This window comes from Hyperolius riggenbachi, chromosome 6 (genome assembly GCF_040937935.1).
Source record: "Hyperolius riggenbachi isolate aHypRig1 chromosome 6, aHypRig1.pri, whole genome shotgun sequence".
Classification (NCBI taxonomy): Eukaryota; Metazoa; Chordata; class Amphibia; order Anura; family Hyperoliidae; genus Hyperolius; species Hyperolius riggenbachi.
In genome coordinates this window covers 130693492-130707154 of record NC_090651.1, presented here as the reverse complement: position 1 = coordinate 130707154, position 13663 = coordinate 130693492, and the positions used below count along the sequence as shown (strand labels likewise).

Here is a 13663-nt window from a genome sequence, read left to right as displayed (position 1 = left end):
TCTATGTTTTCTTTCTGTCATATGCAGGTTACCTTTAAGCACTAGCAAAACCTAAAATCAGGTGACGATGATGTTGCCTGAACCAATTACACATGGCAACTAGCAGGGTGTTTAAAAAGTCACCTGGATGATTTCAGTGACCAGCAAGTTATTTACACCCTATCTTAATCCATTTTATTGCCACCCAGAATGTATGCTTCTCGTAAAACATGAGCGTTAGCTTAGACCTGATAAGGAGGATGTGTAAGACCAATGGGGAGCCGTGAAAATTCTTTTGGCAGGGTTCTAGTGTTCTGTTTAAGAGGAGGCAGTGGAGGAGAGCAGTGGTGTCCTGACTAAAATTTGGCTACTAGATGCATGCTTGTTTCAGGTTTCACTACTGAAGCTAACAAGAATTACAGGGCAGCCAGGCAACTTGCAGTGCTTAAAGCAGACCTAAATTCAGAACTTCCTCTCTTTTGTAAAAGATAAGCAACATCATAATAATTTTTAAAGAAAAAACATTTCTGTTACAGCTGATACAAATCCTATTAGCTGCTCAGATGACACAGCTGACAGATCAAATTACAACTTGTGATAAACACAAATGAGGGGAATTAAACAGGCTAAACTCTCTAAATACATACAGGGTGCATTTCTATGTTTTCTTTCTGTCATATGCAGGAGTTTAGGTCCACTTAAGGTAAATATAACAGGATCCATATCTCTCTCACTGAAGGGTCACTGTAATTCAACACAACATCATCTCATGCCTCAACTGAGAGAATGTGTCCTTTGAACTTTGAAGAGCAGGTACAGTAATAGACAAGTAAACATGAGATAAGAGACAGCTTATAATGCTTTGGTAGAAATATAAAATACACAAAACTGGAACTTCCTGAGGAGAGGAAGAAGAAGAGGGGAACTTTTTTTTAGAAGCAAAAGCATCCAGTCCTGCAGTTAGAGCACTCTGAAGGCAGACCAAGGCTCGTTATCAATAGACTCATAACAAGAGGTATGGAACCCATTTATCTCTTAAAGTAACAGGGGGAATAGTCATGCAGGATTAGTATCCTAATTTTCTAATCCCCTATCTGTAGTCACTATAAATGTATAGACCACTCTAATAACCTCATCTCCTAATGCCTGTTGTCTAGGGTCAAATATGACTCTGAGACCTCTTGTTACTTGATGTTTTAAGATAATACATTTAAAAAGAATATGAAGGCAAAATTAAAAAAACAAAACAAAAAAAACAGCTACTTCCCTAAGGAAAGGGAATGCTCTGGGTTCTATTTCCTCTCCCCATCCCCTCATTCCCCCACAGGCTGCTCCAATTAAATCTCGAGAGGCTTCAGAATTCTTGGGAGCCCAAGTGCTCCCAAAGGCGTGCGGCACTGTACTGCGCAGGCGCAAGTGCACGAGAGGGGCCACTCGCACGTGCACAGTATGGAGGGGCTCCGAGTGCTCCTGAAGACTTAGTGAAGCCCACCAGAAGTGGAAGAGAGCAGTCTCTGACTGGGGGAGCCAGCACAGGAACAACGGGATGAGGAGAGGAACAGGAAGGCTCTATGGGACCCAGAGCCTTTCCTATCCTTAGGCATCTGTTTTTTGTTCTTTTTTCTGCTTCAGACTCCCTTCAAATGTCTATACAGACATTTTTAGACATCAATTGAAATCAGTTTGGGCTACAGTCAAATATTTGTATACATACCCTCCATGCTCTACAGCTAGCATGACTAGGAACTGGCCAAGTTGGATTTATTCAGCTGCATGCTCTGTACTCACCAATAGCTGGAGGCCTCCTGTTTCTACTTTCACTCCGAAATTTAACAAAAGCGTATTTCAGGTGACAACATTGTAATGCATGTATGACCACTTAAGATTGCGGGAAAATTATTTAAAGCATGCTTATATATATATGTGTGTGTGTGTGTGTGTGTGTGTGTGTTTGTGTATTTGGTTATTCTAGTTTATATTAGTGACAACGAGGCACAGTTGTGTTGGATGTAAGATCACCAAAGAGCTATAAGAACTGCCAAGTTGTTTAGAATACAAAGTCAAAAAAGTAATATTAATGAGAAAGACTGTCTTTTCCATAGACTGGTACGCCTACCTTGAAGTTTGTACACAAGGTATGATGGAGAGGCTCATCATAAAAAGGAAATCCATAGTGAGTAGTTTACAACCAATCATATCTGAATGCAGAAATTTTCTCGCCCACACAAATAACCCCCAATACAGACCACTACTATTTAACCTCACGTCCCGACTAAAAAAGTTTGAAATAGACACTATAGACACTAAACTGAAAAAATTAAACAGGGACCGACTGGCATATGCGGAACATAGAGAAAGGGAACGCAAACCACGCGGCCCTCCTGGTATCCCACAGCTAGTCGCTCCTCCAACGTATCCCCCCAAACGCCCACCACCACTGATGAGTCTCACTATCCCACCACCTTCCACAAAATATCCACCTTACCCACCACCACCGTTTATTCCTCCAGTGAACTTAGCACCACCAAAAGACACCCCCACAATCACTCCTACACAAAAAACCACAACCACAGTCACCAAAATACCCACAAAGCCATTCACAGCCTCCACACCTCCCCCCAACAGCTTCAACTATAACACAAGCCCAACCACGAACCCTAAACCACGCCGTCAAAACAAAAACACCATCACTAATAACAATAATAACAAAAAGGTGATCACGGCTGAAATACATACCATACCATCCAAATCCATCACCTCTACTCCACGTACTGAGGGCGACAAGCCAATCACCCGACCACCCCTGTTAAATCCGGAATTCAATTTTGCGGGCAAACACCCTCCACAGACATTGATTCCACCAAATCAAAGGAAAAAGTCAGTACCGGAGACGAGTGACAATCCTTCTCCCCTACAGCTGAGCCCCGAACACAATTCACCAATCAGGGCTTCACAAATTAGCATCTGCGAATCTGCCCCCACATCACTCAACTCCTCTGTACATGAAAGTCCCCTAACAATTCCAATTATCAACCATAAAAATACCCACCAACGCCCCCAATACCAAACAGCAACTCACCAGTCTCCAAACGTCCATCAATAGTTTTTTTCAACCAAGCTCGAACACCACCAACCCACTAAGTAACCAGGCTAATTGCAACTCAACCCTCACTTCATCTTTTTTAGACCTCCCCTCATCCCTATCCCAGAACATACTTACAACCCAACTACCCAGTCCAAAAGCATCCCGCACCATACTACAACCAAAGAAAAAAAGACCCTTGCCAGACTCAGAAAAAGGGGCAAACGAGGGAAAAGAAAAAAGAAACAAACACCAATAACCCCAATAACACTGACACTAAATGTATATTCAACCTGTCCGATCACCAACTGTCCCTTAAAGGGGTTCTGTGGGGGTTTCTGAAGATAAAAACTGCCACCTACCTTGGGCTTCTATGAGCCCCATGCAGCGGTAATGTCCCACGACGTCCTGCTCCCATCCGCCGCTCCCCGCAGCCGGCACCGGGCTATTATTCATCTGACATACAGACGAATAATGCGCGTTGCCGTGCCTCCGCTCGCGTCATCTGAGGCTTACTGCACAGGCGCAGTACAACGGAGCCTTGTACTGCGCCTGCGCAGTAAGCTTCCGATGACGCAGGCGAAAGCGAGCGGGTGCGCGGCCACTCTAGCGCAGCCGCAGTTGGATCCCATGCAGCTTAGACCGGGGCCGGCGGCGGAGAACGGCAGATGGGAGGAGGACGGCGTGGGACATTACCGCTGCACGGGGCTCATAGAAGCCCAAGGTAAGTGGCAGTTTTTTTCTTCCACAATCCCCCACAGAACTCCTTTAATGAAACCACACTTCTCGAAAAGGGTCTATCCTTCTGCCCAACCAATCAGTCAAACATGTTCGAAATCTTTTCAGACCTAAACGCATATATCCGCAAATTAACACTAAAACGGCATTTTGCTATAAAAGAATTGTCTACACCCCCGGTCACTGACCAAACTTCCCTAATCATTACAAACAATGACGCAATACCACCTTGTACAATATCTTCAGCCGAAATCACCACGGAGAAATACATCACCACACAACTTAAGGGGAGATCACGGTTCTACCCAGTAGCATCCAAAGGCAATTTCATCGACACCTTTTATTCTTTAGTACTTCAGGACCTACAAACCATGCATAATAGCACACCCATCACCTCCTCAAATCTATCCCGCCAACAAAAAGCAGCCATCCTATCACTACAAAACAACTACAACCTCATCATTAAACCAGCGAATAAGGGGGGAGGGATTGTCATTCTCAATACCAAGGATTACCTTGAAGAATTTCTACTATCTACAGAGAGCGACTTCTTATTCCTGAGTGGTGTCAGGATAATCTCCCCACCTGCCTTTACAGTGGTTGCCTATTGGTGACCCATGTTTGTGAGTATAACAACTATTACTCTTTGTCATTACCCCCTTTGTCAATACATACTACACTATTGGGGCTCTTGGTGTTCCTCTGTTAATCTCGTTTGAAGAAGCGGAACGTTTATTAGGCGATAAAAATTACTACGAAATTTTAAACACAGATCCCACTATGGAACTCAATAAAAAACTAAAATCATTCATTAATGAAGCACTACTCAATAACATTATTACAAAAAATGAAAGAAACTTTATCATCAATCCCCACCTGAAAACACCATTTTTTTACTATCTACCCAAAATACATAAAACACTACAGAAACCGCCTGGGCGCCCCATCATATCTGGAATCAATTCCTTAACCAGTAATCTGTCACGTTTCATTGATCATCATTTACAACCTCATGTCCAATCCCTCAATTCTTACCTAAAAGACTCATCCCATCTCATCGACCTTCTAAATAATTACAGCTGGGACAATGACTACCTATGGCTCACATGTGATGTGACATCACTCTACACAACCATCCCCCACACCTATGGCCTTTCTGCAATCAAACACTTCCTTTCCACCAACACATCAATGCCCCACAAGCAATCCTTCCTAGCCCAGTGCACCGAATTTATCTTGCAAAATAACGTGTTCACATTCACAGACAAAGTCTACCACCAGACCAATGGAACGGCGATGGGTTCGTTGTTCGCTCCTTCTTATGCAAACCTATCCATGGGCCTCCTGGAACTCCAAAAATTACACCACAATAACCCTTTCACAGACAACATCATTTTTTACAAACGTTATATCGATGACCTCATTTTCATTTGGAAGGGCGACCACGAACTCATCCCCGGCTTCATGAGCTATCTAAACTCAAATACAGCAGGCTTACAATTTACATCACAACATCATCCCACTACCATACAATTTTTAGACCTAACATTATTCACCGAATCCAGACATATAAAAACCAAAACCTATTTCAAACCGGTAGACGCCAATAATTACATACCGTACATTTTGACAGCTTTCATTACCACCCTTGGACCATCAACACCCCATACAGCCAATTCAAAAGGATCCGTAGAAACTGTACCGACACCAAAGATTATGAAATCCAATCTGAAGTCCTCACAAAAAAATTCCAGGCCCGTAATTACCCCAAAAAGCTCATTAAGGATGCCAAATTCAAAGCAAAATCACTAACAGTCCCCAACACCTCACCTATACCCGCAGACCAGCCAATCGCCAATCATCCACGCTTTATTACTAGATACAATGCTCAACATTTCCAGATCCGCTCCATCCTGAAAAAAAGATGGGACATTCTACTACAGGACCCATATCTTAGACCCACCATCACACGAACACCAGCCATTACCTTTAGAAGAGCCCCTAACTTACGCAATCTTCTGGCACCCAGTCGTTACAAAACACCACCAATACAAGAACCCCCCCAACAACCCCGACGTACACAGCTCAGACCAGGGAGCTCGCCATGTAATAACACTAGATGCAAAGCTTGTCCATTCATCCAGACCACCGCCTCCTATATATCCAACACCACTAAATTACAATACCATATCAGAAACCATATAACTTGCACCTCCAAGTACGTCATCTACATTATCTCCTGTCCTTGTCACCTTCAGTACGTGGGCCGCACCACCCAACCAGCACGGAGTTGAATCGGACAACATAAAAGAAACATACTCAACAACTTCACCCTGCACAGTGTATCCAGACACTTTGGCACCCATCACAACAATGACCCCACCCTGTTTCAGATCACACTCATCGAATGCATAGACCAATCACAACCGGACGCTTTCAATAAACTTAGAGCGCGAGAAATGTTCTGGATCCAAATGTTGAGGACCCTCGTTCCAGAAGGCCTCAACGAAATTCTTGAGAAAATATATTAATCACAATATACGAAAAAAGGTTTTTTAATCGGTCGCCTCTTTTATCATTCTTGTCAGTCACCATGTTCCTATATGTATCCGTTATATACTAGTACTAGCCAATTTTATGATGTTTAATGTTTCCCACTCTTAACAATATACGACGTATAAATGTCCTTTTTTATTGTCACACTCACAGCTAATATGTTGTAGAGTTCCTGTTCCATCTAGACCTGTATTACAATATATTCATATATTTATTTATTTAATGATTTCAATATACTGGTAGAAATACGGTTAGCAATATGGTCTTTTAAGTACGGAAAAAACATTTTTAATCCCGAGTTTTCTAGGTTATGATTTTATTGATTTAACATTCTTTTTATACATTTTCAGATGCACAACTGGGTTTTACTATATGTAAACAGAAACATGTTTTATAAAAATTCTCCTGCTTAAAACCACCCACTAGATGGCACCATAACACCACCCTCTATAGCTATTAGATACAGTTTCAACATAAGGTCCCGACAGCAGGCCATAAAAACAAATAAACCAAAATCGGCATAAGATTAAATATGATTCAGCTGGGCACAAGTGATTTATTTCACCATCCTCGCACCCATAAACCCCTTCTTCCCCATAGCAGCGAGATTCGCCGCGCTAGCCAGCCTTTCCTAAATCAAAGATGGCCGAAATGACATCTGACGCACACGCAGTGCACACGCGTGACGTCGCATGGGATACCTCCGTCGCTTGTGAGTGTGCCGCCTTGTTTATGACAGCAAAACTCTGCGCCCATTCCCCATCCACCACATCATCCAGTAGCGACAAATATGGTCGCATTGGACGCAGGGCAGTAAGGAATTGCTTCCCGTGAGGCGGGAAATCAGGAGCCGGCCCCCGCCTTCTGATTGGCTTAGAATCCCCACTCTGCCATAATTAAACAGCAGGTCCGGGACACCATGGTAACGAGGCGCCAGGTGTTACCCGGACCTAATGCTGGTAAGTGAAACTGCCTTATTACTCCCTATTACCGCAAAGCGTATGTGAATAATGTTATACAACATTTTCCCTACTACCCTCGGCCTGGTCCCGCACGGACCCTTACACTAAGCCAAAACCCCCCTCCCTCCTCCTTCTTCCCAGCACCCCACAGCAAATCTAATGGTAATAACCTCCCCTCTCTCCACACATCTCATACTCCTAATATACCATTCCACACACCTATGGTCCCCCGCGTTTTTTGCCCCCCCATTCCTCCCATACATACCAATATACTATTTACATCCCCCCATACACTAGAAAAATGTGTACATATATACACTGCACTGAAAAAATAATGAATTTCCCCACCCCTTCCATAGCCCCACACTTTCCTAATTTTCCATAATATACCTCACTCCACTTCCCCATAGCAGTATCAAACACTATATATACTAGTGTATACATATATATACATACATATATTTTTTACCACTCTGTACCTACTATACTTACCTAGATAGAGGTCACTGTTTATTTTTATACTTACCTATGTACATATCACCACCATTTTGTCTGATATACTTGAGTTTATTTTTTATACTTACCTATGTACATATCACCACCATTTTGTCTGTTATACTTACCTATGCATATGTCTGGGAATATACATCAATTATGCCTCTTGCCCACGGTTGTGTACTCCGTTTGCTATTGCCTGAGAAAGCAGGTTCTGCCTGCGAAACGCGTTGCGACTACCCCCCCTCCCCCCGGAGTGTACCAATAAATTTAATTTGTTCGAAATACACAGCTTGTTGTGTCTGCTTGCTGGAGGTAAGTCCACCACTGCCTCCTAAGCATTTTTTAAACCTTTTAAGTACTGTTTTTATTCTTTAGGCGCCTCTGTTCTCGTCATATTAATGAGAAAGAGTTGCATGAAACATTAAATTGTAGTAAGGCTGTCACTTTTGATGTGGGATTTGAGTCCTTTGACCAGGGTGTGAATCCTGGCTCAAGCTAGTACATAAAACAGTACAGAGTCTTCGGGCAAGGCTCCCTAATGATCCTAATGGCTTTAAAGCGGACCCAAACCAAACATTTTTTTAATTTAAAATATTTAGTTGCACCACTCTGACACATACAAAGATAAATAAACACTCCTTCAAGCCTATGAGCATTTCAGTGCATGATTTTCACCCTCCTCTTCGCATAACTAGGATTACACAGGGGGCAGCCATTAGCAATTCCTCCTTTGCTGGACACCATCTACTCCACCAGTTTGCCGGATTATTTACCGGCAATATGAAAGGGAGGGAGGGGTTTCTCCAATAAATGTAAAATATTTTATATTTGTCATCATGCAGCTGAAAAAAGACTGCTATTTATTATTATAATTTAGAAAATAGATTTTATTTCTGAAATCTTGTATTTTTAGTTTGGGTCCACTTTAAGTGGCTGCAGCTCTGGTGCTTTGAGTCTACCAGGAGAAAAGTGTGAACGTTCTGTGTCGTGTCTAGTAATATCTGCATGTCATTGACATCTGTGTGTTAATAGTAATACAGATATATGCATCTTTGGCATTTGCCAGTGTTGTAAATGTTTTTTTATTTGCTATTAAAATTCGACATCATTTTCCCCAGAAGCATGTGTGACACTGTGGCCTGAGGGATAGTAATGCATATTTTCTGGGAAAACAAATGTGGCAGATTAGTACAGTGCCTAGAGCTTGTAACCTATGATCACAAATGTTATGTCCATTATTTGGGTCTACTTAGAATTTATAATAATAATAATAATCTGAACATTTGGATAGTGCTGTTCTCCTGTCGGACTCAAAGCGCTCAAGTTGAGAGGCCACCCTGCAGTGTTAGGGAGTCTTGCCTTGAACTCCTTACTGAATAGGTCCTGACCGTAACCAGGATTCAAACCCTGGTCACCTTAACCAATTTATTGTGGTCATACCTCGACTACAAGCATATTCATTGTTTGCTGTCCAAACATGCTTCATTTCTTCTGAGACCCCATTAATAGAGATGTCGCAAACATCAGATTTTGGTTTCGCTAATGTCAAATCCAAACATCCAGAAAAAGTTCAGATTCGCACCAACCGGGTGAGCCTCCATAGACTTCAAAAGGCAGACGAATTTCACAAACTACAAAGACTGTTTTTGGCCACAAAAGTGATGGAAAACTAGTTACAAAGGGTCTAACACCTGGACAGGGGCATGGCGGAGGGGGATCTATGCCAAAAGTCCCACCAAAAATTACGGAGTGGACACAAAGTCAGGTTTTAGTCCCTAAAGGGCAGAAATCACAGTACATTCCCACATTTGAGGAAAAGGGCTGCTTTAAAATGTCCATAGTGGTAATGTAAGGGTTATGCCCGCTTCACATTGACAGACCAAACACTGCATTTATCTAGATTGAGTGCTACCAGGTCTGTAAGGCCCTTAGGTGTGTGGGCACTGCATGCGCGCTCAACTGAGGCAGACTGGCTCAGTGTACAGGTGAAATGTTATTTTTCTTGGGCCTATTTGTGAAAGTTTTTGATAAAAAAAATATTTTGAAAGTTATTTATGTATAGAAAAGATATTTATAACAAATTTAAAAAATACAAATTTATTTATAAAAAATACAAAATTTCAAGGTAATATTTATATAATTTCAATGATAATTTTCAAAAAATGTTAAGTCAGCAGGTGTCAGGCTGGCAGCAGGCCCGCCTGCCATTCGTGGTGGGGGTGATGTGGTGGTGGTGTCACCCAACTCCAATGCAGAGTCACGCAGTGGAGGATTGACACCAGTTGCCATTGGTGTTCACTGGGTGGCAGGTTGGCAGTAGGCCTGCCTGCCATTCGTGGTGGTGGTGCCACCATCAACTGCAATGCAGAGCCATGCAGTGGAGGCTTGCAAGCAATGAAATGCAAGCTACCTGAAACTCCATCATGGTGTCTGAAGTGAAGAACAAAGAATGAGAAGGGAGGGTGGTGGTGGGTGGTATTCATGAACTGGCAACCTCCTTTTTTTGTTTACCTTGTTTGACAAAGTGAATTATGAAAAAATAAAAAATAAATGTTTGTTTTAAAATAAAATGAAAATGGAAAAGTTATTTATACAATTCTACATTTTTCCCCTGAAATGTTAAGACAGCAGGTGTCAGGCTGGCAGCAGCTCTGCCTAACATTCCTGGTGGCGGTGCCACCACCAACTCCAATGCAGAGCCATGCAATGGAGGCTCGCAAGCAATGAAATGCAGGCTACCTCAAACTCCATCATAGTGTCTAAAGTGAAGAACAAAGAATGTGAATGTGAGGGTGGTGGTGGGTGGTGTGCGTGAACTGAGTTTTGATTAAATTTTGCTGCAGATAAATTGTTTGGAGGAGAGCTGTGGGGAGTGGACATTCCTCTGAAAAATCTGATGGTGATCGGAATGGATCTATGGATCCATGATGCCGGATGGAGTTCCCGCTCAGTGACAGGCTTTGTGGCCAGCATAAATTCTTGCCCGAGCCGCTGCTACTTCCGTGTAGTCTTTCAGCTTCCACATCAGGAGATTATGGATGGCTTGAAGCTGTGCGTTGTGGCTGCTCTCCAGAAATACTGCGAGGTAAATCATGCGCTGCCAGAGAAGATTGTGGTGTACCAACCTGGAGTATCAGATGGACAGCTCAGCAAAGTGCAGAATCATGAGGCTCGATTCACAAAGCGGTGCTAACCCAGTTAAAGACTTTAGGCATGATAACCATTTTTATCATGCCTAAACTCAGTTTAGGCATGATAAGTTTAGGCATGATAAGTTTAGGCATGATAAGTTTAGATAAGTTTAGATCGCGCGCAAAGTCCCGCACGCAAAGCAGCGCCATTAAACTCTATGCAAAGTGCACCAGACTTTGCTAGCGCAAAACTTTTGATCAGCTGTGCACTGCGGTGCTAACCCAGTTGGTGCTTAAACTTATCACGCCTAAAAACTTATCACACCTAAACTTATCATGCCTAAACTTATCACACCTAAACTTATCACACCTAAACTTATCATGCCTAAACAGAGTTTAGGCGTGATAAAGGGCTTTTCACCACGGTGCTAACTGTTAGCACCGCTTTGTGAATCAGGCCCATGGGATCCCCCAGTTACAAATCAGCTTTGGTACTTTTAAAAATTATTCCCCTTGCATGATTGTCATCGTAGTGCAAAAAAGGATCAGCACCAATCTACCGTCGTGGACCACTGTCAGCAACCGCGTCTGGGTGGATTTCTTCCTGCTCTCCCACCATTCCAGGAAAGGATGTGGCATTCCCACTCACTATACTGTATATGTGTAATGAACACTGCAAACCTCAGCCCTGACCATCTACAAAGGTTGACTTTTAAATTGTGCCACATGTACTGGAATTGGCCTGGGACCATCCGAGTGCAAATATTTCCACATCGCTTTCCTGTCCAGACAGTTCCTTCACCATGAGCCTTCCATTCAGCTGTGTGATAAGCTCATCTTTCTTTAAGTGTTGGGAACAAGCAGCATTGTTTTTTGCCCGTCGCCCACACAATTACCTTGCTTTGAATAGCCTTCCCTTTTGTTTTTATTGATCTGCCTACGGATCATGCTGTAGATCTCATCCAAAACTGATTTAGCTTGAAATAACTTTTTATCTCAGAATATGTTTTTTTTTTTTTGGGGGGGGGGGGGGGGGTTATAACATTACAAAATAAACAAAACAACAGTTAATGGGTTGAGTGGGAGGAGTATCCCACTCAACCAGGCTTTGGCATCACAGTATGCTTACTAAGAGGCGCATACCAACATCAAGGGGAGCTAAGGGTTTAAAAGTGGTGAGACCTCCATAACAGTTCTGCCATTTTATGCTTATAGCAAAGGTAGCATTGCCACCCAGTTCAGGTCATTCTCCTTTAACCATTTTTACATGGGGGTCCCTCCCTCAACAGGCAGGACAGCATGAAAGACCCCATTTGATGCATCCATTTTGCATCCAATCAGCATGTAGTGGAAACAGTCCCTAACTGAGAGCAACTGATTAAGTGTAAAGGGCCCTTATGCTTCTGATGGGGCTCTGGGATCAGTATACCATTGTTTCCAATGTGCAAAGAACTCAAACAGTGGTGGAGGAGGGACACAGGTACCAAGCAGGTAGTAAAAACGGAATGGATGAAACTGGATGAAAAACTGATGCCATGAAGAAACTGGTCCATTTATACAGAAAATTGATCAGTTTTTACAGGATCAGTGTGAATTTATCCTAAATATAGCCTAATAGCTGTTCCTATTACAGTGGAAATGACAAAATATTTTTTTTTCTCTTGTCATTGTGTAGGTATCAGAATGGTTAAAACAGTGGCAATAATTGGAGCTGGAGTGAGTGGTTTGGTAGCTATTAAATCATGTTTGGAAGAAAATTTGGAACCCACATGCTTTGAAAAAAGTGATGACATCGGAGGCCTTTGGAAATTCTCTGTGAGTTAATTTCTTTTTGTATTTTAACTCCCTTTGAATAATTAGCTTACATATACTACTGTCTCTCTACTTTTCCTAAGATGTCAAAAAAAACAAAAAAAATTGTGTTTCAAAAATATATGTATTTAAAGAAAACCTGAACTGAAAATTAAAGTCAAAATAAACATACACAAGTCATACTTGCCTCCCGTGTAGTCTACTCCTCAATCTCTCTCTCCTTTCTCGCGTCCGGTTTGTCCACTGTGACCAAGGGAATTCCCCGTCCTCCATTTTGAAAATGGCCATTACCCCATAACAGCTTCCTGGTCAGCACACTGTTAAACTGTAACATTGCCCACTTGAGCCATAGGGAAACATAGACATTACTTGGCACAGCAGTTGTCCTCTAAAGCTATAACTGACAGCAACTGATAAATAACTGACAGCAACTGATATATTTCAGATCTGACAAAATGTTGTCAGAACTGGAAGGGATAATTGTCAGAAGAAAATGGTGAGCTTCTGAGAGGAACTGATGGCAAGATAACTATGTAATGTTCATTTGAAGTTACCTCATGTGTTTATTTTAAATAATTTTACTCAGTACAGGTTCTCTTTAAAAATTTTAAGCAGCTACATAGCACTGACATCATGGGCGGTGCTACACTGGGGAATTACTGTGCCCTTGTAACGATCGGTGAGCACAGAGAGTATCTGATTACCGGTGATCTGCAGTAGTGTTGGGTGAACAGTGTTCGCCACTGTTCGGGTTCTGCAAAACATCACCCTGTTCGGGTGATGTTCGAGTTCGGCCGAACACCTGATGGTGTTCGGCCAAACCGTTCGGCCACATGGCCGAACTAAGAGCGCATGGCCGAACGTTCCCTGAACGTTCGGCTAGCGCTGTGATTGGCCGAACGGGT

The 13663-nt window shown here is 42.5% G+C and overlaps 1 protein-coding gene across 1 annotated transcript in view; it reads left to right on the top strand.

Moving 5' to 3' along the window:
• The first annotated feature begins 981 nt into the window (after positions 1 to 981).
• Positions 982 to 13663, top strand: part of LOC137522549 (dimethylaniline monooxygenase [N-oxide-forming] 2-like) — a 93510-nt gene continuing 80828 nt past the window's right edge. The window contains exons 1-2 of the mRNA XM_068242629.1: positions 982 to 994; positions 12622 to 12761. Of these exons, the coding sequence (XP_068098730.1) occupies positions 12630 to 12761 (132 nt within the window). The 5' untranslated portion in view covers positions 982 to 994; positions 12622 to 12629. The remainder of the gene's footprint in view (positions 995 to 12621; positions 12762 to 13663) is intronic.